This window comes from Ovis canadensis, chromosome 3 (assembly GCF_042477335.2).
Source record: "Ovis canadensis isolate MfBH-ARS-UI-01 breed Bighorn chromosome 3, ARS-UI_OviCan_v2, whole genome shotgun sequence".
NCBI classification, from domain to species: Eukaryota; Metazoa; Chordata; class Mammalia; order Artiodactyla; family Bovidae; genus Ovis; species Ovis canadensis.
The window spans coordinates 180,040,166-180,068,091 of NC_091247.1; the positions used below are offsets into that span (position 1 = coordinate 180,040,166).

Here is a 27,926-nt window from a genome sequence, read left to right on the forward strand (position 1 = left end):
TTAAATAAATGTAAGTTTTTATTCGTAAGAACCTCATTCTCAAAGCAGGGCACTCAAACCCAGTGCTCTGGGACAACCCAGAGGGGTTGGGGGAAGGATGGAGAGGGGGATTCAGGATGGGGGGGACACATGTACACTCGTGGCTGATTCATGTCGCTGTATGGCAAAAACCACCCCAATATTGTAAAGTAATTAGCCTCCAATTAAAATGAATAATTAAAAAAAACCCTCATTCTTAGTAGGTTTGTAACAAATGAAAAGGACTGATTTTAATAAATGGAAGAAACTATATTTGATTTTTGCCAAAGTACTGGTTAACGTTTTTTGAAACTTACATTTATTGAGCACTTTCTATGTGCCAGTCATGGCTGTAAATGTTTTACATGAATTAACTCATTTATTCCTCATGACAACACTATGTGGAGTAGGATATGCTTGTTTTCATTTTGTAACTGAAGAAACCGAGGCACAAAGGTTAAGTAACTCGCTCAAGTTCAAACAACTAATAAATGCCAGAGTCAGGAATAAGGCTCTAAAGCAGTGCTGCTGTCCCATAGAAATTTAATGTAAGCCTTATATGTAATTCAAAAATTTCTAGCAGCTGCATCAAAAAAAAAAAGTGAAAGCAAGTGAAATTAATATAATAGATCAAAACTATTATCAGCTAGACATGTTACTAACATAACAATTACTTTGCTTTCTCTTTGAGGTGGGTACGATAGAATGAGAGCTTAAATATTGGTATGTGTTTTACACTCCTCAGTTCAGATGACTTAGGTTTCAGATATTACATGTAGCTGCAGTATGGACAGTGCAGGTCTTAATAAAACCTGTGCCAACCACAGCTTGACCACTGTTTGCCATCATTCATACAGCTCTTGTTACTTGAAACCCCAAATCACATAGTTGATATGGCTTGACTTGTTTATTTTCAGCCCAAGAAATATTAACCAGGTTTTCCTTGTGGTGGTCTAGTTATCTCAGGTAGGCTCATGTTCTGTTTTCATAGTTTTAAAATTTTTATTACACAGTACACTGAGGTGAAAAAGAAAAAACCCCTTTCATTTGTAAGCTCTGAGAGAGAGAGAGACACTCAAATGACAGCATCTTTATGCATAATGGGGTAGGATTCACTCACCACTAAAAACACCAATTTCTAAAAATAACAGCTTTTGTCTTTAAGGGCACTTCTTTTAGCCAGTGTATCTTATGAAATTGAAATGTATTATAAAAAGCAAAGCAGAAACATGAATAGTGTCTTCACTTAATCCAATCAAGCAAGTATTCTGCTGTGAACATTCTAGATGATTAGACGTGACTTAACAGGGAATTAGTAGAAGCTGTAAGAAAGTCCGAAAATGAAACTGAATGTACCTCAGAGTCTGACTGGTGACCAGCAGATGAGATTCTGTCATCCGGAAGATGTTATGGATAGCCCGAGCAGCCAATACTTGTCTCATTGCTTCGTAAATCACTTCCGTAGTGTTGTCTGTTTTGACTGCCATTGATCCCAAAAACCGAACTATAAACATCTGCTGCAAAAGGGAGTCTGCAAGAGAGCACTTTCTGCTCAGGATCATGTTCACTTCCTGCCTGCCGACCCACATACAAGAGGCACACCTGCTGGTCTGAGGACAGGCCAACTTCAGATTTTCCTTGCTTTCTGGAGGGCTTTCTAAAGCCAAAACTTCTCAATACTCTGATTATGTAAACCACAAACCGCCAAAGCTCTGAATCTTCTACTGTCTATATGTCTGTTTGGAACTATTCATTAGACTAGAAAAGCACCTTTTTCTTCATCTATAAAATGAAACCAGATGAATGTCCTTCTAGCACTAAAACTCTAGGTGACCACATGTAAGAGAAAGTGTATCATCTTACCTTCTCTCTGAAAATGAGCTTTTCCAGATAATAGAACATTTGGCCTGCTGACAAAATCCTCTTATAGAAGAAAATTTATTTGAAGAAAGTAAGACCTGATGTTGGATCTCACTCAATTTATGCACATCATTTATTACTGAAGGGCAGTGATGACATTCCATAAACTCTGGGAGGTCTCAAACTGTTAACTTACTTGATGCTAATGAACTTACAGTATTTGCTTCTTGATAATGACACATAACCTGACAAATAGTAACAGCAATCACAGCTGGAAATCATGAAGAAGGTTTGAAAGATCGTTTTTTTCCTGTAAGAACAACAGTTCTCCTTTCCACCATTTGAAAGTAAGAAGCCTACATTTTCTTCACTTGTCTTCCCTATTAGTATCCTAGCCCCTAAAAAACAACTGGTGAAAAAACACATTAGGGAAAGATAACTGACATGTTATATAAATGGTTACTCCCATATGAAGATAGTTTTTACAAGTTTGATATTTTCTGTTTAGACCAGTAACAAACAGTGTGGACTGTGTGAAAAGTCAGCTAGAGAGTCAGATCTGAGGCACAGCCTATTTAATAACGTTATTTTTCATTTTTCTGCCTAAAGCTGTGAGGACTGCCTCTTCACAAGTCCTACTTTTAAATAAGTGGCATTTCATTCTAATGACATTCTGTGGCTTCAGTCAGGAAGCCGTGTTAAAAACAAAAGGCCTTGCCAGCACTTGTAAACTGTCCCGGCTGGGAGCTGCAGCTCTGTGGGGAAGCAGGTTATGGTTAGCTCTATCGGGTGTGTTACGTGCCTTACAAGAATGTAAATCAGACAATAACAACCTGAGTTATGATGAATTAAATACCTTTTATTTTCCCCCCCAATTTCATGTCATCTTCAAATTTAAGAATGAGTTGTTTTTGTGCTTTTGGTTTTCTAAAATGAAATAGCATATTTATGACATCTGGATTTTATCCTCTTGGAGTCTGTTTTGCAGTAATATGATAGCAGATTTAGATTTGGCAACATTGCTCTGCAGGAGCTACAAAAAGGTAATGGATGTGGCTAAATGGTACGATGCTTGCAGAAAATCTGTCAACCACCCCTCAGTTTTTATGCTGCTGCTGCTGCTAAGTTGCTTCAGTCGTGTCCGACTCTGTGCGACCCCACAGACGGCAGCCCACCAGGCTCCGCCGTCCCTGGTATTCTCCAGGCAGGAACACTGGAGTGGGTTGCCATTCCTTCTCCAATGCATGAAAGTGAAAAGTGAAAGTGAAGCCACTGAGTCATGTCCAACTCTCAGTGACCCCATGGACTGCAGCCCACCATGCTCCTCCATCCATGGGATTTTTCAGGCAAGAGTACTGGAGTGGGGTGCCATTGCCTTCTCCGAGTTTTTACGCTAGACCTGTCCTAATAGCATTCTGTCCTAATGAGTTTTGACACAGAACACCTGTGGGTCATAATTTCAATTCACAGTTCAAGTCAAAGCTTTTTGGAACATGACTGTCACATTCAAGGGCCCTGATTATTCTGTGCTGGGGAAAGAAAAAGCACACAGAATAAGCCACTTACCTTCTGCTTCTGGAAATGTTGCATCCTCAGTTTCACCAAAGGGGTTAGTACGCCTAGGGGGACAGCCAGAGTCAAAACAATCCCAAGGGCATCAGTTCAAAGAATGCTTAACACCTGAACTCTACGCAAGAAGGGGACGGTCTCTGGGGGTGGGGGTGAGGGGCGGGAGGAGAATGACATTCTCCCAGAAATGACCCCCCTTATTAGCCCATACCTGCCACCTCTGTTCTGATCAAGGAATTCCGTAGCGGGAAGTACAATGTCAAACTGAATAGGTGTTCCAGGCGCAATTAGTTGTTCAGCTTCAGGTATAACGACTGTCGCTTTCGGAACTATCTTGTCATTTTCCATCTCTGAACCTTTCACATTCTGGCTGGAGTACAAAGTTGGAAAAAAAATTTTTTTAATGCCTTTTGACCTTAAGTTTACAATCATATGAATACATGTCGAATGCCTATGTGACTTTTACAGGTAGATAAGGGAGAAGATCTAACTTACTCTTCCAATAAATCTTTTAAGATGTCATTCACGTCCGTGGTTAAAATTACTCGGATATTCCCACTACCTACAGCTGGTTCTATTCCACATGATGCTAGACTGCTTCTTCTATTACCTGTTAATTTCCTGTATCTTTCTCTTTTTAAGACAGGTTTTTGAGGGCAGGAGCTGTAGCTAAATCATATTTATCACTTGGTACACAGTTCAGTAGCTAAATCACATTTATCACTTGGTACACAGTTCAGTTCAGTCGCTCAGTTGTGTCCGACTCTGCGACCCATGAATCGCAGCACGCCAGGCCTCCCTGTCCATCACCAACTCCCGGAGTTTATTCAGACCCACATCCATCAAGTCAGTGATGCCATCCAGTCATCTCATCCTCTGTCGTCCCCTTCTCCTCCTGCCCCCAATCCCTCCCAGCATCAGAGTCTTCCAATGAGTCAACTCTTCACATGAGGTGGCCAAAGTACTGGAGTTTCAGCTTTAGCATCATTCCTTCCAAGGAAATCCCAGGGCTGATCTCCTTCAGAATGGACTGGTTGGATCTCCTTGCAGTCCAAGGGACTCTCAAGAGTCTTCTCCAACACCACACTTCAAAAGTATCAATTCTTCGGCGCTCAGCCTTCTTCACAGTCCAACTCTCACATCCATACATGACCACAGGAAAAACCATAGCCTTGACTAGACGGACCTTAGTCGGCAAAGTAATGTCTCTGCTTTTGAATATGCTATCTAGGTTGGTCATAACTTTTCTTCCAAGGAGTAAGCGTCTTTTAATTTCATGGCTGCAGTCACTATCTGCAGTGATTTTGGAGCCCCCCAAAATAAAGTCTGACACTGTTTCCACTGTTTCCCCATCTATTTCCCATGAAGTGATGGGACTGGATGCCATGATCTTCGTTTTCTGAATGTTGAGGTTTAAGCCAACTTTTTCACTCTCCTCTTTCACTTTCATCAAGAGGCTTTTTAGTTCCTCTTCACTTTCTGCCATAAGGGTGGTGTCATCTGCATATCTGAGGTTATTGATATTTCTCCCAGCAATCTTGATTCCAGCTTGTGTTTCTTCCAGTCCAGCGTGTCTCATGATGTACTCTGCATATAAGAAACATCTATTTCTGCTTTATTGACTATGCCAAAGCCTTTGACTGTGTGGATTACAATAAACTGTGGAAAATTCTGAAAGAGATGGGAATACCACACCACCTGACCTACCTCTTGAGAAATCTGTATGCAGGTCAGGAAGCAACAGTTAGAACTGGACATGGAACAACAGACTGGTTCCAAATAGGAAAAGGAGTATGTCAAGGCTGTATATTGTCACCCTGCTTATTTAACTTCTATGCAGAGTACATCATGAGAAACGCTGAACTGGTACACAGTAGGCACTCACAAATGTTTGCTGAATGAACACTACATTTTGGCCTAGCACTCAACCACCTGGCTTTCCTTCTCCTGAGGGCCTCCCTCTCCGCCCCCTCAGTGCGCCCTCCACTGTGCTCCTCCTGCCACCGACTCTGCCTCAGTCCCACTGCTCACCCACTCTCTCCCACACTGCAAGCGTCCGCTCAGATCGCCCTCCATCCACCAGGCCTTGCAAGCCAGCCTGACCCTCTCCCTCCTCTGCAGTCCTGCGTTTCTTCTCGGGAAGTCAGGAGGACAGTCTTGGACTTCGCTGTGCCTCCGGGGCTCAGCACTGGACCCACACATGCTGTTGGGAGATTGTGGCCAGACAGTAGAGCACTGTCTGAACAGTGATTCACTCTGTCTGTTCTCTTCCCAGTGTCAGCATAATTTAACCTTTCATATGTTTACAGCCTTTTCTCCCTAGCTAGAGTGTAAATGCCTGTGAGGGGCAAAGAAAGTAAAAGTATTTTGGTTTCTTACACTATTTGAACCAAAAGAAGACTCTCAGTATCTTTCCATTCATTTGATATTTTGTGTATCAGTATTTCAAATTTCTCAAGTGTGTCAGTAACTTAATATGTTATAAGGAACTATTTTATAGTATCATCTGACAAATGAGCATAATGAATGGAAAGTGGACAGGGATACAATAGACAGAAGAGTAGATGATCACTACAAGGAGACACACTTAGTTTAACCTCCACTGTTAACAGAAAAGGAATCCATGGCCTCTAGAGAAGCTGATGATCCTGAATGCACTCATCTGGTGGGCGAGCTAGATTAAGAACTGAGTCTTTCCCACAGTGTCACGCTGCCTTAGTAACCAGAATGACAGAGTCACACCTGCTATTCAATGCAGTCTTTAAGAGGGGAGTGTGATACAAGTGAGTCACTGGAGGAAGTTGTGAGTCTGACTTCCTTCACAGTCTGTCCGTCTCCCTCCTTCCCAAGCTCATCTTTCTGGCCTCCTTTGGCTGACCATCATCTAGTTACACTGATACCTTTCAGTTCCCAAAAGACACCAAGCTCTTCTCTGCCATTCAGCCTCCACAGCTGATGTCGGGAATGCAGTACGTCTGGCTCTCTGCAAGAGAGGCTACTTCTCATCTCTTACTTCTCAGTTTAAATACTATCTCCCCAGACAGGCCCTAAATTGGTCTCCTCTTTATTCTTTATGACAGCATTCTTATCTTTACCATAATGCTTTCTTTATTTCAACTTATTTACCTTTTGCCTGTCTTTCCCTACAAGTCTGTAAGTTTCATGCTCTAGCTCATTGCCTGGCCACATACTGGACATTTAACAAACGTGTTGAACAACAGGATAAATGAATGAATATCAGATATAAGTAACTGCAGAACGAGTGAAGGCCACACGAGATTTGCTTGGAAGTGAACACAATTTGTCCCCAAGAACAGTTTCTCTGCTTCATTCCCTGCCATCAAAACATTTCTTTATCCTTAATGAGTAGACCCTAAGAGAGTACCCCGCCCCTCCACTGCTCAGAGACCACCTGGCAGCCGTGTGTCACCCTTCCAATCTCTGGGCAGATTCAGCCAGCTGGCTAGTCTTTTTTTTTCTAGGGATTCTTCTGTGGGGTCCTTTCTAAGAATGTGGTTTACATATTCTAGAGCGGAAGAGAAAAATCAGTTATTGAATCTGAGCTGCAAACTGTTTTTCAGAAAGCCAATCACACCTTTTAATTACTAACTTTGGCACCCCAGAAAGATGGTGTTTTAAGAGCCGGGAAGAGGTGGTCTCGGAGGTGGTCTAATTCATTTCATGTCAGAGTCGGGACAGAGGCCTGGAGTGTTGATGACTCACTCAGGGACATCTACCTGTGTTCAGAGCAGAGCTGTTGGTAAGACCACATCTCCTGACTTCAGTGCATGTTCTCCACTCTGTCCCCTCACACTCGCGTGGCTTTACAAAGAGAGGACAGACACTGACCCAATCCAAGGCTCAGAGAGGAGCCCCCCTGGCTCGATCTGTATTTCCATTTCCATTCATAAAGTGCTTTCCTTAAAGCTGCACTTGATAAGTATGCTACTTGTGTGTAAACTGATACCCTTAAATTAGGGCACTGGAGTGTTCTCAAGACTTCTTGCCTCCTCATTTTCATTCCCTTGGCTCAAGTTCTCCTCACAGGACATCCTATGGGGCCCTCTGCCCTTCTCTTCTCCCACCCCACCCACTCTCTCCTAGAACGGTCACCAAGCAGTCTTCCCACGCCATTCCGACTGCCGCCCCACTTCTCAAAGCCTGCAGTCCTGCTCTGCTGCCATTCTTTCAAGACTCAACCTCTCTTCTGTTTCATCTCATGCTCTTCCTCCTCACATCCCCGTGTTGGGTGTGTGAACACTGGCTCCACACTGCACAGCACTGAGACCCTGGGAAATTACTTAACTGAGCTTTCTGACAACTTTCTTCTGGAATCACTGGACGGTATCCGTAAAACACGTAACGGGGTTCTTTCTACCATGCCATTGAAGATGGGTGCCTGATACACTCATGATTTAACTCACCCTTTGATACCATGCTTTCATCAGCATAACAGATAAATCAGCCTTCTATTATTTAACTAATGGAAAATCCCATTTAGATAAAGGGGGGCATTCCTAGAATAAATCCTAATGCAGCATTCTAAACAAGAGGATAGCTGTCTGTGTGAAAATGCTCACTATAAATGACAACAGCAAGTAAAGGAAGGGAAGACAACGAGTGTAGTCAAACAGACAATAATTGATGGAATAGTGTGGAGTCAAAGCATCACCCTGCTTATTTAACTTATATGCAGAGTACATCATGAGAAACGCTGGACTGGAAGAAGCACAAGCTGGAATCAACATTGCCGGGAGAAATATCAATAACCTCAGATACGCAGATGACCACCCTTATGGCAGAAAGTGAACAGGAACTAAAAAGCCTCTTGATGAAAGTGAAAGAGGAGAGTGATAAAGTTGGCTTAAACCTCAACATTCAGAAAACGAAGATCATGGCATCCAGTCCCATCACTTCATGGGAAATAGATGGGGAAACAGTGGAAACAGTGTCAGACTTTATTTTGGGGGGCTCCAAAATCACTGCAGATAGTGACTGCAGCCATGAAATTAAAAGACGCTTACTCCTTGGAAGAAAAGTTATGACCAACCTAGATAGCATATTCAAAAGCAGAGACATTACTTTGCCGACTAAGGTCCGTCTAGTCAAGGCTATGGTTTTTCCTGTGGTCATGTATGGATGTGAGAGTTGGACTGTGAAGAAGGCTGAGGGCCGAAGAATTGATGCTTTTGAAGTGTGGTGTTGGAGAAGACTCTTGAGAGTCCCTTGGACTGCAAGGAGATCCAACCAGTCCATTCTGAAGGAGATCAGCCCTGGGATTTCCTTGGAAGGAATGATGCTAAAGCTGAAACTCCAGTACTTTGGCCACCTCATGTGAAGAGTTGACTCATTGGAAAACTGATGCTGGGAGGGACTGGGGGCAGGAGGAGAAGGGGACGACAGAGGGTGAGATGGCTGGATGGCATCACTGACTCGATGGTCGTGAGTCTGAGTGAACTCCAGGAGTTGGTGATGGACAGGGAGGCTTGGTGTGCTGTGATTCATAGGGTCACAAAGAGTCGTACACGACTGAGGGACTGAACTGAACTAAAAGCAACAATTATGAAAAAAGTAAAAATATGAAAATATGTATGTGAAACAAATGCACATATGAAAATACCACTGTATGTGCTGATAAGGCCTGCAGCTGTAACATGGACACACAAAAGGTGATTTTCTTCCTTATTTTAAAAAATTTTGTTTTGGTTCCATAACTCTGTTGATACTGATACAAATGTGGAGAGAACGCCTATTAGACACTCAATGCACATTCTGTTTGCTCAGGCTGGAGCTGCATGGGCCCAGGGAAGGACGCTGATGTTGAAAGCTGACAGCTCTGAATCCTGGCTTGGCCCCCCATCTGTGGTGTGACCTTGAGCAAAGTGTTTACCCTTTCCTGGTCCGAGTTACTGTTTCTGTAGTACGGGGCTGAACTGGGAGGGCTGGAAGGATGAAATTTCTGGTACATGTGAAATTCCTAATACAAAGTTTGGCTCCATAAAAGCTACTTTTCTTTTGTCCTTTAGTTACCTGGGGCGTGGACTTTCTTGTTTTTTTGCAAAGCTTGTAATTGGAGTCACTGCTTGGAGAGCCGTCTGATTCAGCTTGATGGCGACTGCCTAAAAATCCACAGGAAGACACACTCAGGTCCAGGAGGTGGACGCTTACCTTTCACACTAAGAAAAGTGCTGAGATGCAGGGGTGGTGGCTGTGAATTACCTCTGGGTTGTCAGTCAGGTAGATCTGTCTGGAGATGTTGTTTATTGCACATATCCACTGCAAAGGACATTAAAAAAAAAACAAAACCTGCTGAATCCCAAAGTCACCCACCATACTACAACAGAATGAAACAAACGAAATCTTTACCTCTTCATTTTCCTTTCTGCTTTCTGCCTGGAGGATTATTCCCCTGAAATAAAGTACATCTAAGTAAGTGCTTCCCAGATCTCTGTGACTGGGGCATACTTCCCTCCCCTGGGCCTCAGGTTTCCCATCTCTACAGTGAGCAAGCTGGACTCAGACCTGCTAGCCCAAGGTCATGATTCTGCAGCGTTGACCATCTTGTGGCCCTGCGTAGATGATCCAAGGTAGCCAAAACTGTGGCCTCACCACTCCAGCCACACCCAAAGAACCAGCAGCCATTCCACGCCTTCCTAAGAACTGAATCTCTGCATGCCGTGGCCTGGAAGTAAGGCACGTGCAATCCTGGCCTACTTCCATAAAGGCATCGCTCCTGAAGGGACTCCACACCTGCCAGTTCCTGTGTTCCTCATCGCGTCTCTGGGAGCTGGGGAACGTGGATCGTATCCCTATTTCTTACCTCAGGGAAGTGAAGCCCAGAGGAGTTTCATAACTGCCTGGGACTATGACTAGAATCCGGTATCTTCATTCCCAAGTCATTTCCCAGCACCCAGGGAGGAAGGATGATGTCTGAATATGCTCTGCCATTCTGGGAGAAGAGACGGTCTACACCATACAACACTGCCCCCTCCCCTGAGAATCTCAGCTCAGAAGCCCAGTGGAGAAAGGAAATGTAAGCAGAGCAGCGCTGAGCACAGGCCACTCCTCCCCACAAGCAGGTGAGGCCTAGAACACTTCACGGGGCTCCGGACTCCGTGAAGCAGTTTCAGACCACTGCTCCAAGTGAGAGGGGATCTCGCTCAGACAGGGTCTACTGTGATGATATGATCTGTGTAAGTGTGTGATCGGTCACTTCTGGGCCCAAGGTGCACAGCAGTATGTGGGGACAAGCGTGTTAATGACACAACACTGCTGCAGCCGAACGTCCTGCTCACGTCAGCTGTGTCAGCCGGAGCAGTGGACGCCTCAGGCAGGCACCCACTTCCCCTTTAGCTGCACAGCCAACCCACACGATGTGGACACAAAGGCTTGTCTAGGAACAGGAAGAGCCTGGCACCACCCCTCTCTCTGAGTCTCTACTAATCAATAGCTCCTTCCATCGCGCTCTACACATGTAGGTCACCCCTTCTCCAAAGCCACACACAAACCCTCCCTGGGACTTCTTTTTTTTGGCTGCATGGCACGCAGGATCTTAGTTCCCTGAACACGGATCCAACCTGCACCCCCAGCAGTGTAAGCATGGAGTCTTAACTACTGGACCTCCAGGGAAGTCTCCTCCCTGGGACTTCTTATAAAAGGCAGGCTGGACTCCATATGGTCCAGTATCCTTGTTTAAAGAGAACATAAAACCACCCTCAGGAAAGGTCAACATCACCCAGAGCGGGGCCTCCCCAAAGGAGGGCCAGCACACAGAGTGACTTAGGAGGCCCTCGCAGAGGTGGACTCACTGCCCATTCCTCCCACATAAACCCGCGTGGCCTACGCTTTTCCATTGGGAGTGGTGATCTGGAAGCAGTATCGTCGGTCCTCACAGTCCACCGCCATCACTGAGCAGTTGTCCAGGTCCTGGATCAGGCCCCCGGCCACGGCGCCCCTGGGCTGGCACATGAGATTCCCGCCTTGGGTGAAGAAGTAGAGTCTCTCCCAGGTGGTTGAGACCAGCCCTGTTTTACTGTGAGAATTGAATTGTGAAAAGCCCATGAGCACTAGGAAGCATGAACGGCACCTCAAGAGTCTTGCTGCCTCTTTATGGGTACTGGTAGTGTTTCAGAGGACGTCCCTGGTGGCTCAGATGGTAAAGCCTCTGTCTACAATGCAGGAGACTCGGATTCAAGCCCTGCATTGGGAATGTCCCCTGGAGAAAAAAAATGGCAATCCACTCCAGTACTATTGCCTAGAAAATCCCATGGACAGAGGAGCCTGGCAGGCTGCAGTCTATGGGGTCGCAAAGAGTCGGACACAACTGAGTGACTTCACTTCACTTCAGTGTTTCAGAAACGATGGGTTTCTTGACATTAAAGCAAAAGTGCTTTGAAAAGAACTCAAGTGCAAAGACTAGCAGTGGGGGGTACAGTGCAGCCTGAGTGAGTGGGGAGATGACAGGCTCTGCTGGTCCCAGGGCCAGCTCCAGGATGTGTGCGGGGCACCTACGCCACTGCAGCCAGACTTGGCTTCTCAACCCACTGTCAGCCATCAGACACCGAAAACCTCGAAGACCACTCCTCTTAAGACTCAGAGCTGAACTGCTCGAAATCTAGTTACAGAGTTACCAGGGTCACCTCAGCCCACAGCACATACCCCAGAATCCTGGGCACTTTTTATCAGACTGGGTTTTGTTCCAGCTTAGATGTTATTCTTGTTTTGTGGGCTGTTTACGAGAGAAAAATCCAGTTCCTGACCAGTAACACCAGAACCTTGTGGAGTTTTCGGTACAGAACTAAAGGAGATATGTGGCTTGTGATCTTGACAAGCTTTACGGACTCTCGAAGAGGTCTACCCTGGAAGGAAAGCAGCTGGCAATTCCTCTTCATGCCCCCTCCATTCAGTGTGTACGGAGTGTGACTATGTATGGGGCACTAGGTTTCCAGCCTCAATAATTACAATTTCCAAAAATGGTAACAGCTAACACTGGAGTGCTTATACCTGCTAGGAGTTACCTCAGTTAATCTTTGTAACAATTTTATGATGTAGGTTCAGTTTTCAGCTCTATTTGATAAATGAAGTGATCGGGGCCCCAGCCCAGCCAGGGCGTCTGACCAGTGGGAGTTCACCACTGCTCCTGCTCTGCTCTTAGGCTCAGGTAAACCTGAGTGTCTCGTTCATTTGAAATGGGCAGTTGGAAGACCTGAAGGTTAAATATGAGATTCAGTCTATAGAAATCTAGACGACTCTGATAAGTTCCTGGCCCTCAAGACTCTGGCCTCAGTGCTGGGTCACTGGCACACTGCTCTCACCCACTGGGAGTCTGGGGAAGGGTCTCAGTGGTCTAGGACGATGACCACTAAGAGCAGTCTACTTACAAATGGCCCTGGTGAGCAGGAAGGGGTGGCCTGTGGTGTCTTGGGAGTCCACGTACTAGGTTCTTACTCACACAACTGTTTCAAGCCCATCTCTCAGCACAGTTTGGGACCTGGCCCAGGTCCTGTGTCCCAGGCGGGAGGGGCTCCTGGTGGGAGCTCTTCCTCACCCTCACACACCCCCACCCTCTGATGGGGCACGTAACAGGTGCTCTCAGCCACTGCTAGGGAACACAGCTTTTAGAAGGGGGCGGGCAGAGCACTCTTACTTTCTAAGATTAAGGTAACCAGCCTTCTGGATAAGGTTCCTGTTGATCTGGGGTGCAGCCACATCGAAGTCTGGGGTGTAAACAGCTTCGTCGAGAGAAAGTAACTCTTGCTGGGATGCCCTCATCTTCTCTGCTTCCACTTCTAGTTCCACCTGGATGCTTGAGACAGAAGGTGTCAGATCAGTCACTTGTCACAGCAGATGGTGGAGCCTCCCCATGCTTCCTGGCTCACACAGGATACACAAGGCTCCACCTGAGGCCCTGAAAGCTGAAGACCACAGGGACTCCACTCTGTGTTACCTAAAGTGTTAACAAGACTGCTGTTTTCAAACAGAGCAGAACTGAATAGCACTGGGTGAGGCCTGAATCCAGGTAAGCAGTTACTCTGCTGACACAGTGGTGTCCAGGCTCAGAACTACCAGTGTGAGTTTGAGAAGGCAAGCCCGTCCTCGGGAGCCACAGGTGCTGGCAGCTGTGGAAGTGCCGGGGAGGCAGGAAGGAGACGGCCGTCATTATGCACCCACCTACCCATCTAGGCAGGAGTGGAGATGGCCGCTGGAGACTGGAAAGCAACTAGAGCACAAACGCAAAGGCAAGGCCAATGCTTCTCCCTCGTGTGACAGCTACTCAACTGCCCAGAGATGGCATGGGCTGGCGGGCCATAATTTGCCTATGGTCTGGCTTCATTTCCTTGTGCCCTGAAGTGTGGAAAACCTGGAAGCTTTACCTTGAAACAAGCAGCTAGCTGCCCTTTCTCCCCGATAAGGTGAGGCCCCAACAGCTACCACACCCAGTGAGGACAGCCTGGGTTATAAAGTCTTAAACGCAATCTGCCAGGATGGTCCCTCCACCCAAGAAAACAAACTCTGGAGGCACTGTTCCACTTCCCCACTGCAGTAAGGAGGCAGGACTGAACTCCACTGTTGATTTCAGAATGAAACCTGGGGGCCACTGAGTCCAGGGTTTTAGAGTGAGCTCCTCAGCATTTCCTTTCAAAAGCGCTCTGCAGGTGAGTGAGCTCAGGCTTGGTCATTCCACGTTCTCCTCTTAGAGGTTCAGTGTCTACTGCCTGTCTACTGCCGTCTTGTTTAATGCTGCCCTGATACAAGCAGTCAGTCTGAGTTAATTTTGACTGTTTGGACATTTGAATGGAATGCCTGGGGCTCCACCAATGAACCTCATTAGTTTAACCTGCCTGTCACTGCCAAGGCTGAGAGAAAGAAATGAGAAAAAAAAAAAATTAAGCGGTAAGGATGTAGAAAGAGGAAGCCAAACGTATACAGAATCTGGTAGACTCATCAGCTTTTGTGAGAAGCCTCTGAAGATCTCATGAAAGGTAAGCATGCTTTCCCCCAGAAGAGCCTTCATGTGAACCACCACCACATCATGCACACAACTGCAGGGAGCTTGTAGCCCCTTCCCCTCCCCAAGCCGTGTGGACTCAGGCTCAGACTCTGAGCTAATGCAGGAATTCAGAGAACAGGGGAGAAAAGTCACCATCTTCAAATGTTCCCTTCAAAGTTTTGGTTTTTTTTTTACAAAATCATGTTTTATTTAATTAAAAAGTGTGTGTGGAAAAAAAAAAAACAATAAAAAAGGCTGACATGTTATCACTTGGAGTAGGGATTAAAAGCAAAGCCCCTGGCACCAGAGGTGGTTTGAAATACCACCCATGTGGGTTCAGGCTGGGTTCTGAATCCTCTCACACCTGTATGGGAGGCCAGGCACCCATCTCCAGGGGAAGCATCACAGAGCCCAGAGCCTCCATGAGACACTCTTCCCTTGGCCTCTCAGGTGGGGTGGCTGCTGACATATGGCAGTGCAGCAGTAAGACCCTTCCCCATAGGCTGGCGGGGGTGGGGGGCAGGAGTATTTATCTACTCACCAGAAGAAAATGTAAGGGATAGGAAAATGAGAATTCTTAACTGTATGCTTTCACTGTTTGAACCAGGAGGTTCCGGGGCTCCCGGGTTCAGCTGGGAACCCCACCTGCTGCCTCTGTAGCAAAATGCCTCGTCAGGCAGCAGAAGCGCAACTCACAAAAGTAGACCCAGCCCTCGGGAGCAGGGTGTGTGGCCAGGGCCGAGTCACAAGACTGTGGGAACAGCTGGTGCCCTGGTGACAGTTCAGAGAGAGAGATGCCAACAAGGAGAGGACGCGAGCACTGCAGCGTGCTGGAAATGGGCACAAACGTCCTGCCATCCGTTAATAGAAAAGTCTAGTCCATGAGAAAACCCTGAAGCACAAGTAGTTCTCGCAGAGACACAGAAAACCATGGGATTCTGAGAGTTAAGCAGGATGAGAGAGGCGGCGAGAGATAAGGGAGAGCGTTTTGCAGTGACAAGTTAATGGGCTCCCTATTTTCACTTTCTCCTGACACTCCTGGGGTTCACAATCAAATTACAAGGCAGGAAATTGAATTCAGATTTCACAAATTGCTTTCTAGCATAATTATAAATTTAACGTGCATGCAGCAATCAGAGGAAAAAAAGTTTGGGGACTTTCACGAAGGAATATACGCTTTCCTGAACCGCAGCTCTCCATGTATTGCCCAAACAAATTCTGCTCCTTCGCCTTTTAAAGATACTTTGAAATGCAGCATTCTCAAGAAAATGGACAACACTTATTTTTCCACACAAAATAAAATCCTATACTTATATTTCTGTTTTGTACATGGACTTGTCAGTTATACATCTATATATACAGAGAGACAACATTTCTGTATTCCAGGAATCGTGAGGAGTGCTCAAGGAACCACACGTCTGTGCTGTTAATGAAATGAGCCTGGCGTTGGCGGTGCCTGGGCGCCTTCCGTGAGCTCACTAGCGGGGACACTGATGACAGGAAGCGAGGAGACTTCAGAGCAGCCGCAGCCTCAATTAAACGTGGGCAGGACGGTCTGCATTTGCAAAGCTGAGCTGCAGTTTGGTAAATGAATTTTAAAAAGGCTTAATGTCTTATTTATCTATTTGTCATTCACAAATGATGCTGAGTTTCCTGAAAAGCTGCAGCACTTCTGGCTGATAACCCCATTAGCTCTCAAAGAAAAAAGCAAGCCACTCTTCTAAACCGGACTCATAGGCTTATAACGTGAAACTTGAGTATTAAAAAAGAAGATGTTAAGAAGAGGAACTTGGACTTAATGGGAAAGTACCCTTGTGGACGTTTTAATTTTTATTTAGAATTTGTAGTAGATAGGACTCTGGCTCCATACAAGTCAAGAACTGCAGAAATCATGACTTTCCAAGCACACTACTCAACAAAGAGCACAGTGAAGAGATGGGTGCCGTCTCTGAGCGTTTTTGGAGTGGAGGCGGTCAGGGTCGGGGGCTCTGTGGGGCCCTCCCCTCACCTTGCAGAGAGACTGACTCACAAGAAGAGACAAAAGGCAAAGGAGATTCAAACCAGAGCACAGCATTACCTTTGAACCATGTCTGCAACGGAGGATAAGAAGCCGTCCATACTCTGGGAAAACATCTCTGCTCCCTTCTTAAAAAAGTTAATCTGAAAGATACAATTTTGACATTCTGAAAACTGTCTGGAAAAGGTGATTGATAAAACTCATGGAATGTGAGCTTGACAGCACCAGGGCAGTTGACACTAGTGGGCCCTCCTGCCCGCAGCATTCACTGCCTTCCAGCTGAGGCCCACCTCACCAGCCGAGAGTTACTCCCAAAGCCCTCAGTGCGTCGGTAGAGGGAGGGGGGTGAAGCCTGCTAGCTTGCTGAAAAGCTGTGAAGACCAGAGGTAGTATAAGGGCTTGGTACATACCCTCCTCATCAATAACTACTACTGATAATTATTTAGATATTATCATCTGCCTTTTTCCTGTGTGAATTTAGAGTCATCTCTTCAGGGCCAGTATTAGGTCTTATTCACCTTTGGGTCTCCAGCAGCCAACACGGTGACATGCACAGCACCAGCAAGAAGCAGAGAAGCAGTGTGCAGCTCTCAGTGAAGGGAAGGCCACACTGACGGCCTCTTCTCACTGAGCCACGTGTGGCTCTGAACGCAGGCCAGACAGATGGTGACCTGGCTGCCAGCTTGCAGAAGGAAAATGGGGCTGAAGATCCTTAAAAGGCCCTTCCAACTCTGACATCAACTTAAAGGGGATCGTGCATGAGAAGGACACAGCAGGGCTGTGGCACTGTGTAGGTGCTGGACACTGGGGGCGGGGCCCTCGTGCTCCCCAACATTCTGATCTGGAAGCAGGTCTTATCTGGGTGGTGGGCATGGAAATCCACCTTTCACCTCTAAGAGGCTAGGAGGTATCATTGGTACAGTTCTGACATCCTCACACCTGGGCCCCCAGACACCCTGGGGAGGCACATACACCAGTGTACTTAGTTCTTACGGTACAGAAACACAAGGCTCGGGGTATTCCTAATGCGAGGAATACCTGCAGGGAGATGCCCTGGCTCCGTGATCTTGGACCCATACAGAGATCAACACTGTAAATGCCACTCTGAGTCCCAGAAATGTTAAACATCAAAGTCTGTTAAATAAGCATTCTACATTTCTGAGGGCACAGCATGAAGGTGGCTTTTCCTCTGCTTCCCCACCCTGAACTCCTTGGAACTGATACTAAGTCTATACCTCAGCTCCTCTACTATTCTGTAAAGGCCGAGGGCAGAGGCTCATGCAGTCCTTTAAACCACCTGACGGAAGGAAGGCATTCACCACCGGCTTCTACAACCACGTGATGTACGACTCACCCTGTAAATACAACGTTTTTTGTGTTCTCATGTACCTGTACACAGATTACAAAACCTCAGTCTGTGGGTAGGCATCAAGATTGAATCATAGCTTAATTGGAAACCTGTTTACTGAGGGCCAGAGAAGGAAAAACTGGAGTCAAACCACCTTCACTGAAGTGGATGGTGCTGAGAAGTCTCATTTGGTGCAACATCATCCGAAGCCCTCAGTTTGTGGCCCTCTGTGAACAGCAGAAGTACTGTGGTCACATGACCATCAGCTACCAAAGCAGATGCTCTGTGGGCAGTGGGTACAGAGGGCTGATGAGGCAGGAGGACAGTGAATGCTTCAGAATCATCCAAAGATTCACGGTGTCAGACAACAACCTTGTTTACAGGAAGGAACTATTGTTTTTACCAGAATTTAGAAGTCTGCAGGGTGAGACTTTCATCCAGCCTTCTGTCTTGAAATCTGCATACTTTTCATATAAAAAATGAAACATGCCATCCTCAGTCCTCGAAAACGATGCTGCCACCACCCAACAAGGATGGTGTGCTCTGCTCTGCCTTCCTAGGTGCAGGGGCTACACCGCGCTACTGCACCTGATGTCTTGTCTTCCCCTCTGCGGCCAGGCTGGGAGATGCGCTAGAATCCTTGGCTGTGAAAGCCAGTGAAACAAGTCAGTATCAAACCCATCCTTCAGGCCTTGTGAGGACCCTCCTCTGACCAACCCAGCTCCCCAAGCACTGACCTGTCAGGCCTGGAGCTGTTCATCTTTCTGAGATGCTGAGTCCAGGTCCTTCCCTGACTTGGGGCCTCTAACTGAGAAAGAATACTGCTCCAAAGGCAAGAACTGCTAATCAAGGAGGTCAGATGTAAGAAGAGGTATTAGTCAGAGAGAACAAGGGAGTACTGGCATTCTCTAACAATGCCAGGACAAGGGCAGGGGCAGAGGGACAGTATTTAGCAGAAGAGGGGAGGGCAGCAGAGTGTGAGTATACACGAGCAGACACATGTGCCCCTTCCGAGGAAGCTGGGCAGTGCCCAAGGATTTGCTCAGGATTGGGGCCCACAGCTGGACAGCGCTAGTTTCTGGTTTAATCCAGCTTTACTCAGCTGACACACAGATTATATTGCTCTAGTTAAATATTACCTCCAAAGACATAAGCTGACCTTACTGTCCCCACCACTAAACAATGTAACAAACATATTGAGAAGATAGCTGAGCTTAAATGTTTGAACGTTCTCTCTTATTCTCTTTTTGAATGAAATGGATATTTTATTTTTTGGAAATACATGTATTTTTAAAATGTATTTTAAAAATAATAGATGCTCACATGTGGGGTTTTTTTTAAGTTGCTTTTTTTCTTCTCAACGTTTTGCTTCTTCACATTCCCTTCAGTCCCTAGAAGGTTAACTGAGAAGATTCCCAGATGTGTTTCTCACGTGCCCAAGTGAGGTTTTGGAGCCAAGCTAAGCGGGGCAAATGCAGGGTAGGTAGGGGTGAAGTGCGAGGGCTGGTGTCCCAGGTCAAGGCCTCATCCTGAAACTGTAGCCTCCCTGCAGACAGTGTTCAGTAGTCCGTGAAATGGGAGGAAGAAGGTGGATCAGTATTCTACAGAGACTTCATCAGGCAGTGGCAATGTTTCCCCATGCCCCAGAAGCCAAGGTGCTGGCAATAATCTCAGCAAGGTTATCTTGTGAGAAGAGCCCTTCCCACACAGAAGACAAAGGAACATGAGGAGTCCTGGGTTGCAGGCCCAGTTCTACCAATCTGGGAGTCAGAGGCTTCTCAGAACATTGGACCAGGCCTGGCTTTCATTGGAATCAGACACAAAGGCCATGCCGGCTCCTCCCCACGGGAGTCCTGGGAACGGGCCATTGTTTCCTGCACATACAGCCTAACAAGTCCAGCTACTGAGGACCCAGCCCCTCTGGAAGCTGTCCAAGTGCTGGCATCTAGTAGCTTCCAGGAAGGCTGTGCACCTGTGTGTTTTTCTCTGCTGATGCTTCCATGTCTCCTAGGGGCTTCGTCAGCAGAACACCACGCTGTTCTCCGCAGCTGGCCAGGTCTGAGGCCTCGGGGCGGGGGGACAGCCCTACCTGTCCGTGGGCAAAGCCCAGCATGGGCTCCACCACGGCCACACGCTTCCTGTACTGCAGCGCATTGAGGGCACAGTAGTACTGAAGGGAGGAAAGGTGCTGCTTTCGCCGGGCTGCGGCCACCTCCTTCACGATTTCAGCCTTCACCTGGTTAAGAGAGGAAAGGAAAACCAATGGCAAGCTGTCCAAAGCAAGCGGCAATTCTGCACGGGCTGGCAGCTTCAAAACATGTTTGTTTATTCATCAGAGCAATACTTGTGACAAAAAACATAAGGTTCTCCCCCAACTTTTTAAGAAGTCAAATTAAAAATAACAAAATTAATGGCATCTCAGTGTTTGTGAGGGTGAAGCCAAGACTTTCTGCTGGCAGTACTACAAAGAACTACAGTCCTTTAGGAGAATAATATGGCAGCATGCAATCAAAGCCATACACATTCCGCTTCACTCATAAGACTGTTCCCAGGAAATCATGGAACGGAAGTGAAAGTTATACGTCTGAAAATATTCGATATTCTCCGTGCATGTGTGTGTTAGTCATTTAGTTGTGTCCAACTCTTTGTGACCCCTTGGACTGTGGCCCACCAGGCTCCTCTGTCCATGGGATTCTCCAGGCAAGAATACTGGAGTGGGTTGCCATTTCCTTCTCCAGGGGATCTTGACTCAGGGACTGAAGCTGGGTCTCCTGCACTGCAGGCAGATTCTTTACCATCTGAGCTATAGGGAAGTCTCTGATATTCTCTATAGCACCTAAGAAGCTAGAAAGCATGAGTTGAAGAATCAGAGGCTACATCTAGGGCAAGGAGATCAAGCGCCTGAGTATATTTGAGTCAGATAATCATATGAGGTATCAAGCTTAAGTTAGAATCATTACATGATTATCATTTTACAATGGTTCCAAGTTCATGTTTAATAAACCAGTTTGAAAAGCTAGAATAGGGAAGCAGAAGTCTACGTAAGAGATTTGGAATAAATATTTTTAAAAATCCATGTGTAGGAAAAAAAAATTCTCAGGACACCCTCAATGCCACAAATTCATAACAGGAAAACATGAAAGGAGCTTAAATAAATGAAGTGAAAAATAACACGGAAGGTAGGTTTTCTTACCTTTTCATTCTCCTTTTTTTTAGGAAGCCTACTATATTTTGCCATTGAGAGGTCATGCTCTAAAAATAAACAGACATTTTAGCACCCAGATGGGTTGAAAGGCAAGAACATTCATTCAGCATCTCTACCCACAGACAAACTAAACCCTCATACCAAGACCAGAGAAGATGCTTACCGCTGCTGGTGAGTCCGAAAAGATCCTTTAAAGTGCTTACTTCTGAATAAGAGAAAAGAAACATCTTAAAACAAAGAGAAAGTATGCCAACCCAGAGCTCTGTGCTTTCCCAGGAAAAAAGATATGTACATGGAAGGGGAAAGTCTTCACCAGCACTCCCAGGTCCTGGTGACTGGGGATGCTTGCTTTAATGAAAAACTTCTGAAGCGATCTAGTATACTGTACTTGCAACAAGTCAACACCAATAAATATTACCCCATGTAGGTGCCACACACAACATGTATAAAGACGGCTTAACAAAGTCTAAGACCAAAACAACAAAGTCAATGTTAGAGAGAATGACCATCCAAGGTTAAAAACTTAAAAGCATGGAGATATTTAAAAGGAAGCGACACTGTCTACAATTCTAAAATACTCCATTTTTACTTTATCAACAGAGAAAAGCATTTTCACATTTTCTATGTTGTTTTTTGTCTCAAAACTGCTTCCAGCTTATAAATTTCTCTTCACATTTTTGTTATTCTTTCTAATATGGAGGCTACTTTCTGCCTTTCTATTCTTTTTCTTTCTTTCTCATCTTTTACTTCCCATTGGAGCAGTTTTAGAGTTTTTTCCTGATCAATTTTAATTCACTTGCTTAAAAACTCTTGTATTATATTCATTCAGATTATGTACTTATACTGGTGGGTAAGCAGGCTTCCCAGATAGTTCAAGTGGTAAGGAACCCCCCTGCTAATGCAGGAGACCCAGGTTCAATCTCTTGGTTGGGAAGATCCCCTGGAGGAGGAAATGGCAACCCACTCCAGTATTCTTGCCTGGGAAATCCCATGGACAGAGGAGCCTGGTGGGCTACAGTCCATGGGGTCACTAAAGAGTTGGTATGACCCAAGGCAAACCCTTCAAATCTCTGTCTTGGTGTTACCAGAAAAGGATAACAACTTTTTTCATGAATACTAAGAGACTTCTCTTTTCACTATTACTGGATACTTTTATTCTCTTAAAAAAAATTATCATCCTGGTAAATATTACTGCTCCACAAGTTGAGCCCTCTGGACTAACAAGGGCCATGTCATCAAGGCTGCAGGGCACCTCAGGCTGAGGTTCCCACCAACAAACCTGAGAAACATCAGTCTGACCATACAAGTCGTCAGGGGGGATTCTTCTGTCTCCAAAAGACTTAAGAGTTTGTTTTTTAAATGACACCCCTACATGTTTCTAATATTTTCATTTAGAGAAAATCTTTTTTTAAAATGCACTCAATGAAGTTTTCAGTTACCACTGGATAAACAGCACAGGACAGGACTGTATTTAGGTCTAGGATTTACATGCGATTATAGATGAGCAACACTAAAAAACATAAAAAAATCCTGCTCAGTTGAGATTTCTCTTCATACAAGCTGACATGTATTACGTTTTATTTATCAAGCATTGCTGCTGCCAAGTGCTGCTCTACTTGGGGGGAGTTTAGGGTGACATGATCACAGGGGATCTCAAAGTGAGGGGGAAGAAAGCTTCATGTTTAAGATCTGGCCTTCCATGAATGGCATCTTTTCTGCCTAAAACAAAAACTTTAAGGTGCTGTATTTTTAAAGATGAAGTACTATCCTGAACAACAGAGCTTTCAGCACTCAGGTTCAGACTTTCTGACGGTGTTGTAGAAAATACAATTCTTTACTCTTTGAGCAATGAATATTTTCAATGAAATAAAAATGGACAAAAGGATTAGAAAACCCACATTCCCAAAAGTAATATTAACTCAGTTTTTTCAAGATTATATTTTTTTTCACTACCTTCATTTCAAATGATATAAAATTAAAGTTTTATTTTAGTTGAAGAACCAAAATTAACCCAAAAGAGCAACTAGGCTCTCTGAACTAGTCACAGGTACTCCCTCCCAGTAAATGTGAGCTCCACTGTTGTTGTTCACAGCTACATCCCAGAATCGAGCACGGATACCGCATGGTCCCCACTTTGGCCTTTCCTCCTGAAGCTTCCCACTTACGTTCCAAAGTATTCATGGCTCCACAAGAACAGCATGCCTTTACAAATGCCCCCAACATGAGTTTGGGTAAACTCCGGGAGACAGTGAAGGACACGGAAGGAAGCCTGGCTTGCTGCAGTCCATGGAGTCAAACACTGGACATGACTTAGCGACTGATCAACAACAACCTGTAATATGAGTCTTGTTATCTCTGTCTACTTGGTAAACATTTATTTACCAAAACCCAGCTCAGAGATCTTCTCTAGGAAGCCTTCCTTGGCACCCTACCCTCCAAAGGGTAATAACGCCTTTCTATGTGCTGTTTCTGTTCCCTGTACAGCCCTATCAAGCTGCCCTAGTCACATTACAATTGTTTCCAACTTTGTTTTCTTATTAGCCTTTGACTTCCTTTAGGTGAGCCAAGAACACTGTGAGGATTTAATAAAAGCTGAAAAAGAGGGTATTTCTCAATGATCCACACACTTAAAAGAAATAGTTGCAGAAAAAAAAATACTAAAAGAATTAATATTCTGAAAGTATATGGCATTGAACTCAGATATTTTACCTGTAAGATCCTTTTCTCGAAATTGTATAATTGGTAGAACCATTGTGTCTGCCAACTGTTTAGCCAGCTCTGTATGGAGAACATTAAGCTGAAAGAAAGAGAAATCTGTTGAAGAAAATAATACCTACTATTTCTGACACTGTCTTATTTCACCGAGCTATCACACTGAACACTTCCATGTGATTAAAGAGCTCAGTTAGACTTCTCAGCAAATAAATTACCCTTCATAAAGCAGTAAATGACATAGGCAAAGAGGTATTAAAAACTAAAGTCAAGGTTCTAACTGACCAATGCACCATTTAAGTTTGCTACAGGAATTTCTGAGCCCAGGGTTATTGTTTGTTTACTGTGCAAATTCTGGCTCTGTGTTCTTGACGTGAGCCACATGTCCCTAGAGAAGGAAAAAGCTCTGATGTGTGGGCAGTAAGGTTAGCACTTTGCCAGGCCTCTGTGTGAGCATATTCTCTCAGATGGGGCTGAGGTCATACCTTAAAGACTGGCCTGCTCGGAACCTACCTACCTTGCAAGTGTAGGCACTGGGGACCTGGGAAATGCTATGGAGAGAGAAAGCTCCCTGCGGAGGCAACCCAGCCAGATTGCAGACCTTTCCAGGAACAAGAAGGCTATATTCAGATATGCTCCTCCTCACCAGACAATTTTAACAGCTCTTGATTCTTTCCTCTCTTCCATCTCAAGGCCTTACTAAATCCTGTCTTTGTAAAAGGTCTAGGAGAAATAAAAATCATCACCACCAGCACGAACACTTTGGAGCACCTCATGCACCACTTTGTGTGCCCGCTTTCCGTGCTTTTATATCACTTAGTTCCCATCTACTCTGTCAGATGGGTATTATTTATTATACTCAGTTTTATAAGTGGGCAAATAAATATCTAAATCTACAGAGCAAATCAGTGGAACAGCTAGGATGTTAATCCCTGGCTCAGTTCAGTTCAGTTCAGTCGCTCAGTCGTCATGTCCGACTCTTTGTAACCCCATGAACTGCAGCATGCCAGGCCTCCCTGTCCATCTCCAACTCCCAGAGTTCACTCAAACTCAGTCCATCGAGTCGGTGATGCCATCCAGTCATTTCATCCTCTTTCATCCCCTTCTCCTCCTGCCCCCAATCCCTCCCAGCATCAGAGTCTTTTCCAATGAGTCAACTCTTGGCATGAGGTGGCCAAAGTACTGGAGTTTCAGCTTTAGCATCATTCCTTCCATTCCTCTCCTTCAGAATGGACTGGTTGGACTTCCTTGCAGTCCAAAGGACTCTCAAGAGTCTTCTCCAACACCACACTTCAAAAGCATCAATTCTTTGGCGCTCAACTTTCTTCACAGTCCAACTCTCACATCCATACATGACCACAGGAAAAACCATAGCCTTGACTAGATGGACCTTTGTTGGCAAAGTAATGTCTCTGCTTTTCAATATACTATCTAGGTTGGTCATTAACTTTCCTTCCAAGGAGTAAGCATCTTTTAATTTCATGACTGCAGTCACCATCTGCAGCGATTTTGGAGCCCCCCAAAATAAAGTCTGACACTGTTTCCACTGTTTCCCCATCTATTTCCCATGAAGTGATGGCACCAGATGCCATGATCTTCGTTTTCTGAATGCTGAGGTTTAAGCCAACTTTTTCACTCTCCTCTTTCACTTTCATCAAGAGGCTTTTTAGTTCCTCTTCTCTTTCTGCCATAAGGGTGGTGTCATCTGTATATCTGAGGTTATTGATATTTCTCCCGGCAATCTTGATTCCAGCTTGTTCTTCTTCCAGCCCAGCGTTCATGATGTACTCTGCACAGAAGTTAAATAAGCAGGGTGACAATATACAGCCTCAACGTACTCCTTTTCCTATTTGGAACCAGGCTACTGAGATCTAAAATTCACACTCTTCCCAAAACATTGTCTGGGATACAGTTTGTCTTTCATGCTCACAAGTGGCCAAAACATTTAACGTGTGGTAGTTGGTAATGAACAAAGTGGAAGGCCCTGACTTCCAGATACTATGAGGATGCTCTGGGATTCCTGTTGGGTGTATAAGGAGAAATCACCCAGCGATTGTTTTTTGGGGTAAATGTTAGGCGAAGTTTCTTTCAGCAGCGATTAAAGACACACCCACATCCCCCTTTTGCACACAGATCTCCCAACAGATCTGGTCCTTCAGGGTGGTGCTTTCAGAGGCTCTGACAAGATTAAAAACTGGCCTAAAGTCAACCATCTGTCAGGCAAGGGAGCAGCTGGCCAGTCAATGTTCCCCTTATCTTTCAATCAAGCCAAAGGATGGCAGTTGTTTTTTTTTTTTTTTTTTTGCTCCCTGTGAGGGAACACATGAAGACAGCCATGCCAAAAAATGCATTAGGATATAGAACATGTTAACTACTTTTCCTGAATAACTACAATAGAAAATGTACCTTTTTTTTTTTTTACTAACAATTAATTAGATGAATTCAATGAACTAGCTCTGCATCAAATGCTCTAATTATTTAATATAATCTTTATAACAGCTTGGTTAAGTGGACTATCCCGCTTCTGTCATTTACAGATGAAAAAAACCAAAACACAGAGAGGTTAAATGGTTTTCTTTCCAAAGGTTATATACCTCAGGAATGACAAATTTCCGAATTATTCATTTTCTTCCTAATTTCTTCTGAAGGATCAAGGGATCTGTGTCACCAGATTTCTTTTGGGGCCTTGGGAGGTAAGGAATAATCACTTCCAAACACACCACCTCTGCTGAGAAGTATGCAAAGAACACAGACCTTCTCTTGGCACTTCAGTATCATCACACAGAAAATGGGCAATTGCACAGCATGCTCCTTGCATGACTCTTTTGAGGATAAAACAATAACGTGAATAAGTAACACTCAGAGGAGAGGGCCTGACACACTGGGCAATGGAATCAATAATGTCAAAAATTTCCTGTCTCAGATGCACTAAAAATAAGTAATCTAGAAACCTTGCTTTTGGTGAAATCATCAAGGATAAAAATCTCTATATGCCTGTAATATCAAAGATCTGAATCCAACACATCCTATTAAATATAAGTGACACAAATCTCTACTTTTAGTTGGATTTTTCAATTTCTGAGTCAAATTACTTCTTTTGAAAAACTGTCAATCTGATATAGACCCAGGTAGAGAAAACTACCTCAAAAGTTACTCTCTACTTCCCACCTGAGTTAACTGCTTTCACTGGCTTAAGTCTTGACATCAAGAGGCTTGTGTGAAAAGTCACAGTGCTAAGTTTCCAGAAGGCTATGATACTGCCTATAAAAAATCACACTTCCAAGCTTCCATCCTTTTGGAATAATCATTCCCCACTGAAAGAATCATCACTGGCCAGTAAGTTCATGAAAAGACGCTCAACATCACTAATTGTTAAAGAGATGCAAATGAAAACTATAATGAGGTATAATAAATGCTGGAGAGGGTGTGGAGAAAAGAGAAGGCTCCTATACTGTTGGTGGGAATGTAAACCAGTGCAGCTACTATGGAAATCATGTGGTATCACTTATACATGGAATTTAAAATATGATACAAATGTGCTTATTTACAAAACAGAAACAGACTCACAGACATAGAAAGCAAACTTCAAGTTACCAAAGAGGAAAAGGTGTGGAAGAATAAGTTAGGAGTTTGAGATTAGCAGATATAAACTACTACATATAAAATAAACAACAAGGCCCTACTATATTCAATATTGTGTAAGAAACTATAATGGAAAGGAATATGAAAGAAAAAATATATCTGAATCACTTTGCTGTAATCAACTATGTTTCAATAAAAATCAATTCATTAAAAAAAAAGAAGAAGAATGATCATTCCTGCCCAGGAAAATATAGTTATAAGTAAAGATCTTAAAGTGGAAATCCTAATTTAGGGTTTTCACAAATAACCACATTTCCTTAGCAACTCTCTTTTGGTCAAGAAAACATAACTTCAGTGAGTGCAGACTACCGCTTCTCCCCCTGGGCTATTCATTTACTGTTAACTAAGGAAAATTCTTCTCACCTTCAACAAAATTACTTGTTGCTCTTCCCTAATTCCATTTTCCATTCATCTTCCTCCTCTTCTGGACTAGACATGCATCCATATTATTATACAAAGAGCCCCAGCAGTGGAACAGAGGACAAAGCTCACTACCAACTGGAGGTTTGTATCCACATCCCTAGTGCCTGGAACTGCATCTGCTAAATAGCAGGTGGTCAGTATT

The 27,926-nt window shown here is 44.7% G+C and overlaps 1 protein-coding gene across 2 annotated transcripts in view; it reads right to left on the reverse strand.

Moving 5' to 3' along the window:
* The window catches only part of APPL2 (adaptor protein, phosphotyrosine interacting with PH domain and leucine zipper 2), a 55,320-nt gene that overhangs the window by 6,311 nt on the left and 21,083 nt on the right, over positions 1-27,926 (reverse strand). For both annotated transcript variants that reach the window (XM_069585213.1, XM_069585214.1), the window contains exons 5-17: positions 23,717-23,804; positions 21,171-21,212; positions 20,996-21,054; positions 19,892-20,038; positions 16,515-16,597; positions 13,094-13,252; positions 11,291-11,479; positions 9,814-9,856; positions 9,667-9,723; positions 9,478-9,566; positions 3,659-3,817; positions 3,445-3,497; positions 1,375-1,549 (exon numbers count right to left, since the gene is read on the reverse strand). In XM_069585213.1, the coding sequence (XP_069441314.1) occupies positions 1,375-1,549; positions 3,445-3,497; positions 3,659-3,817; positions 9,478-9,566; positions 9,667-9,723; positions 9,814-9,856; positions 11,291-11,479; positions 13,094-13,252; positions 16,515-16,597; positions 19,892-20,038; positions 20,996-21,054; positions 21,171-21,212; positions 23,717-23,804 (1,343 nt within the window). The remainder of the gene's footprint in view (positions 1-1,374; positions 1,550-3,444; positions 3,498-3,658; positions 3,818-9,477; positions 9,567-9,666; positions 9,724-9,813; positions 9,857-11,290; positions 11,480-13,093; positions 13,253-16,514; positions 16,598-19,891; positions 20,039-20,995; positions 21,055-21,170; positions 21,213-23,716; positions 23,805-27,926) is intronic.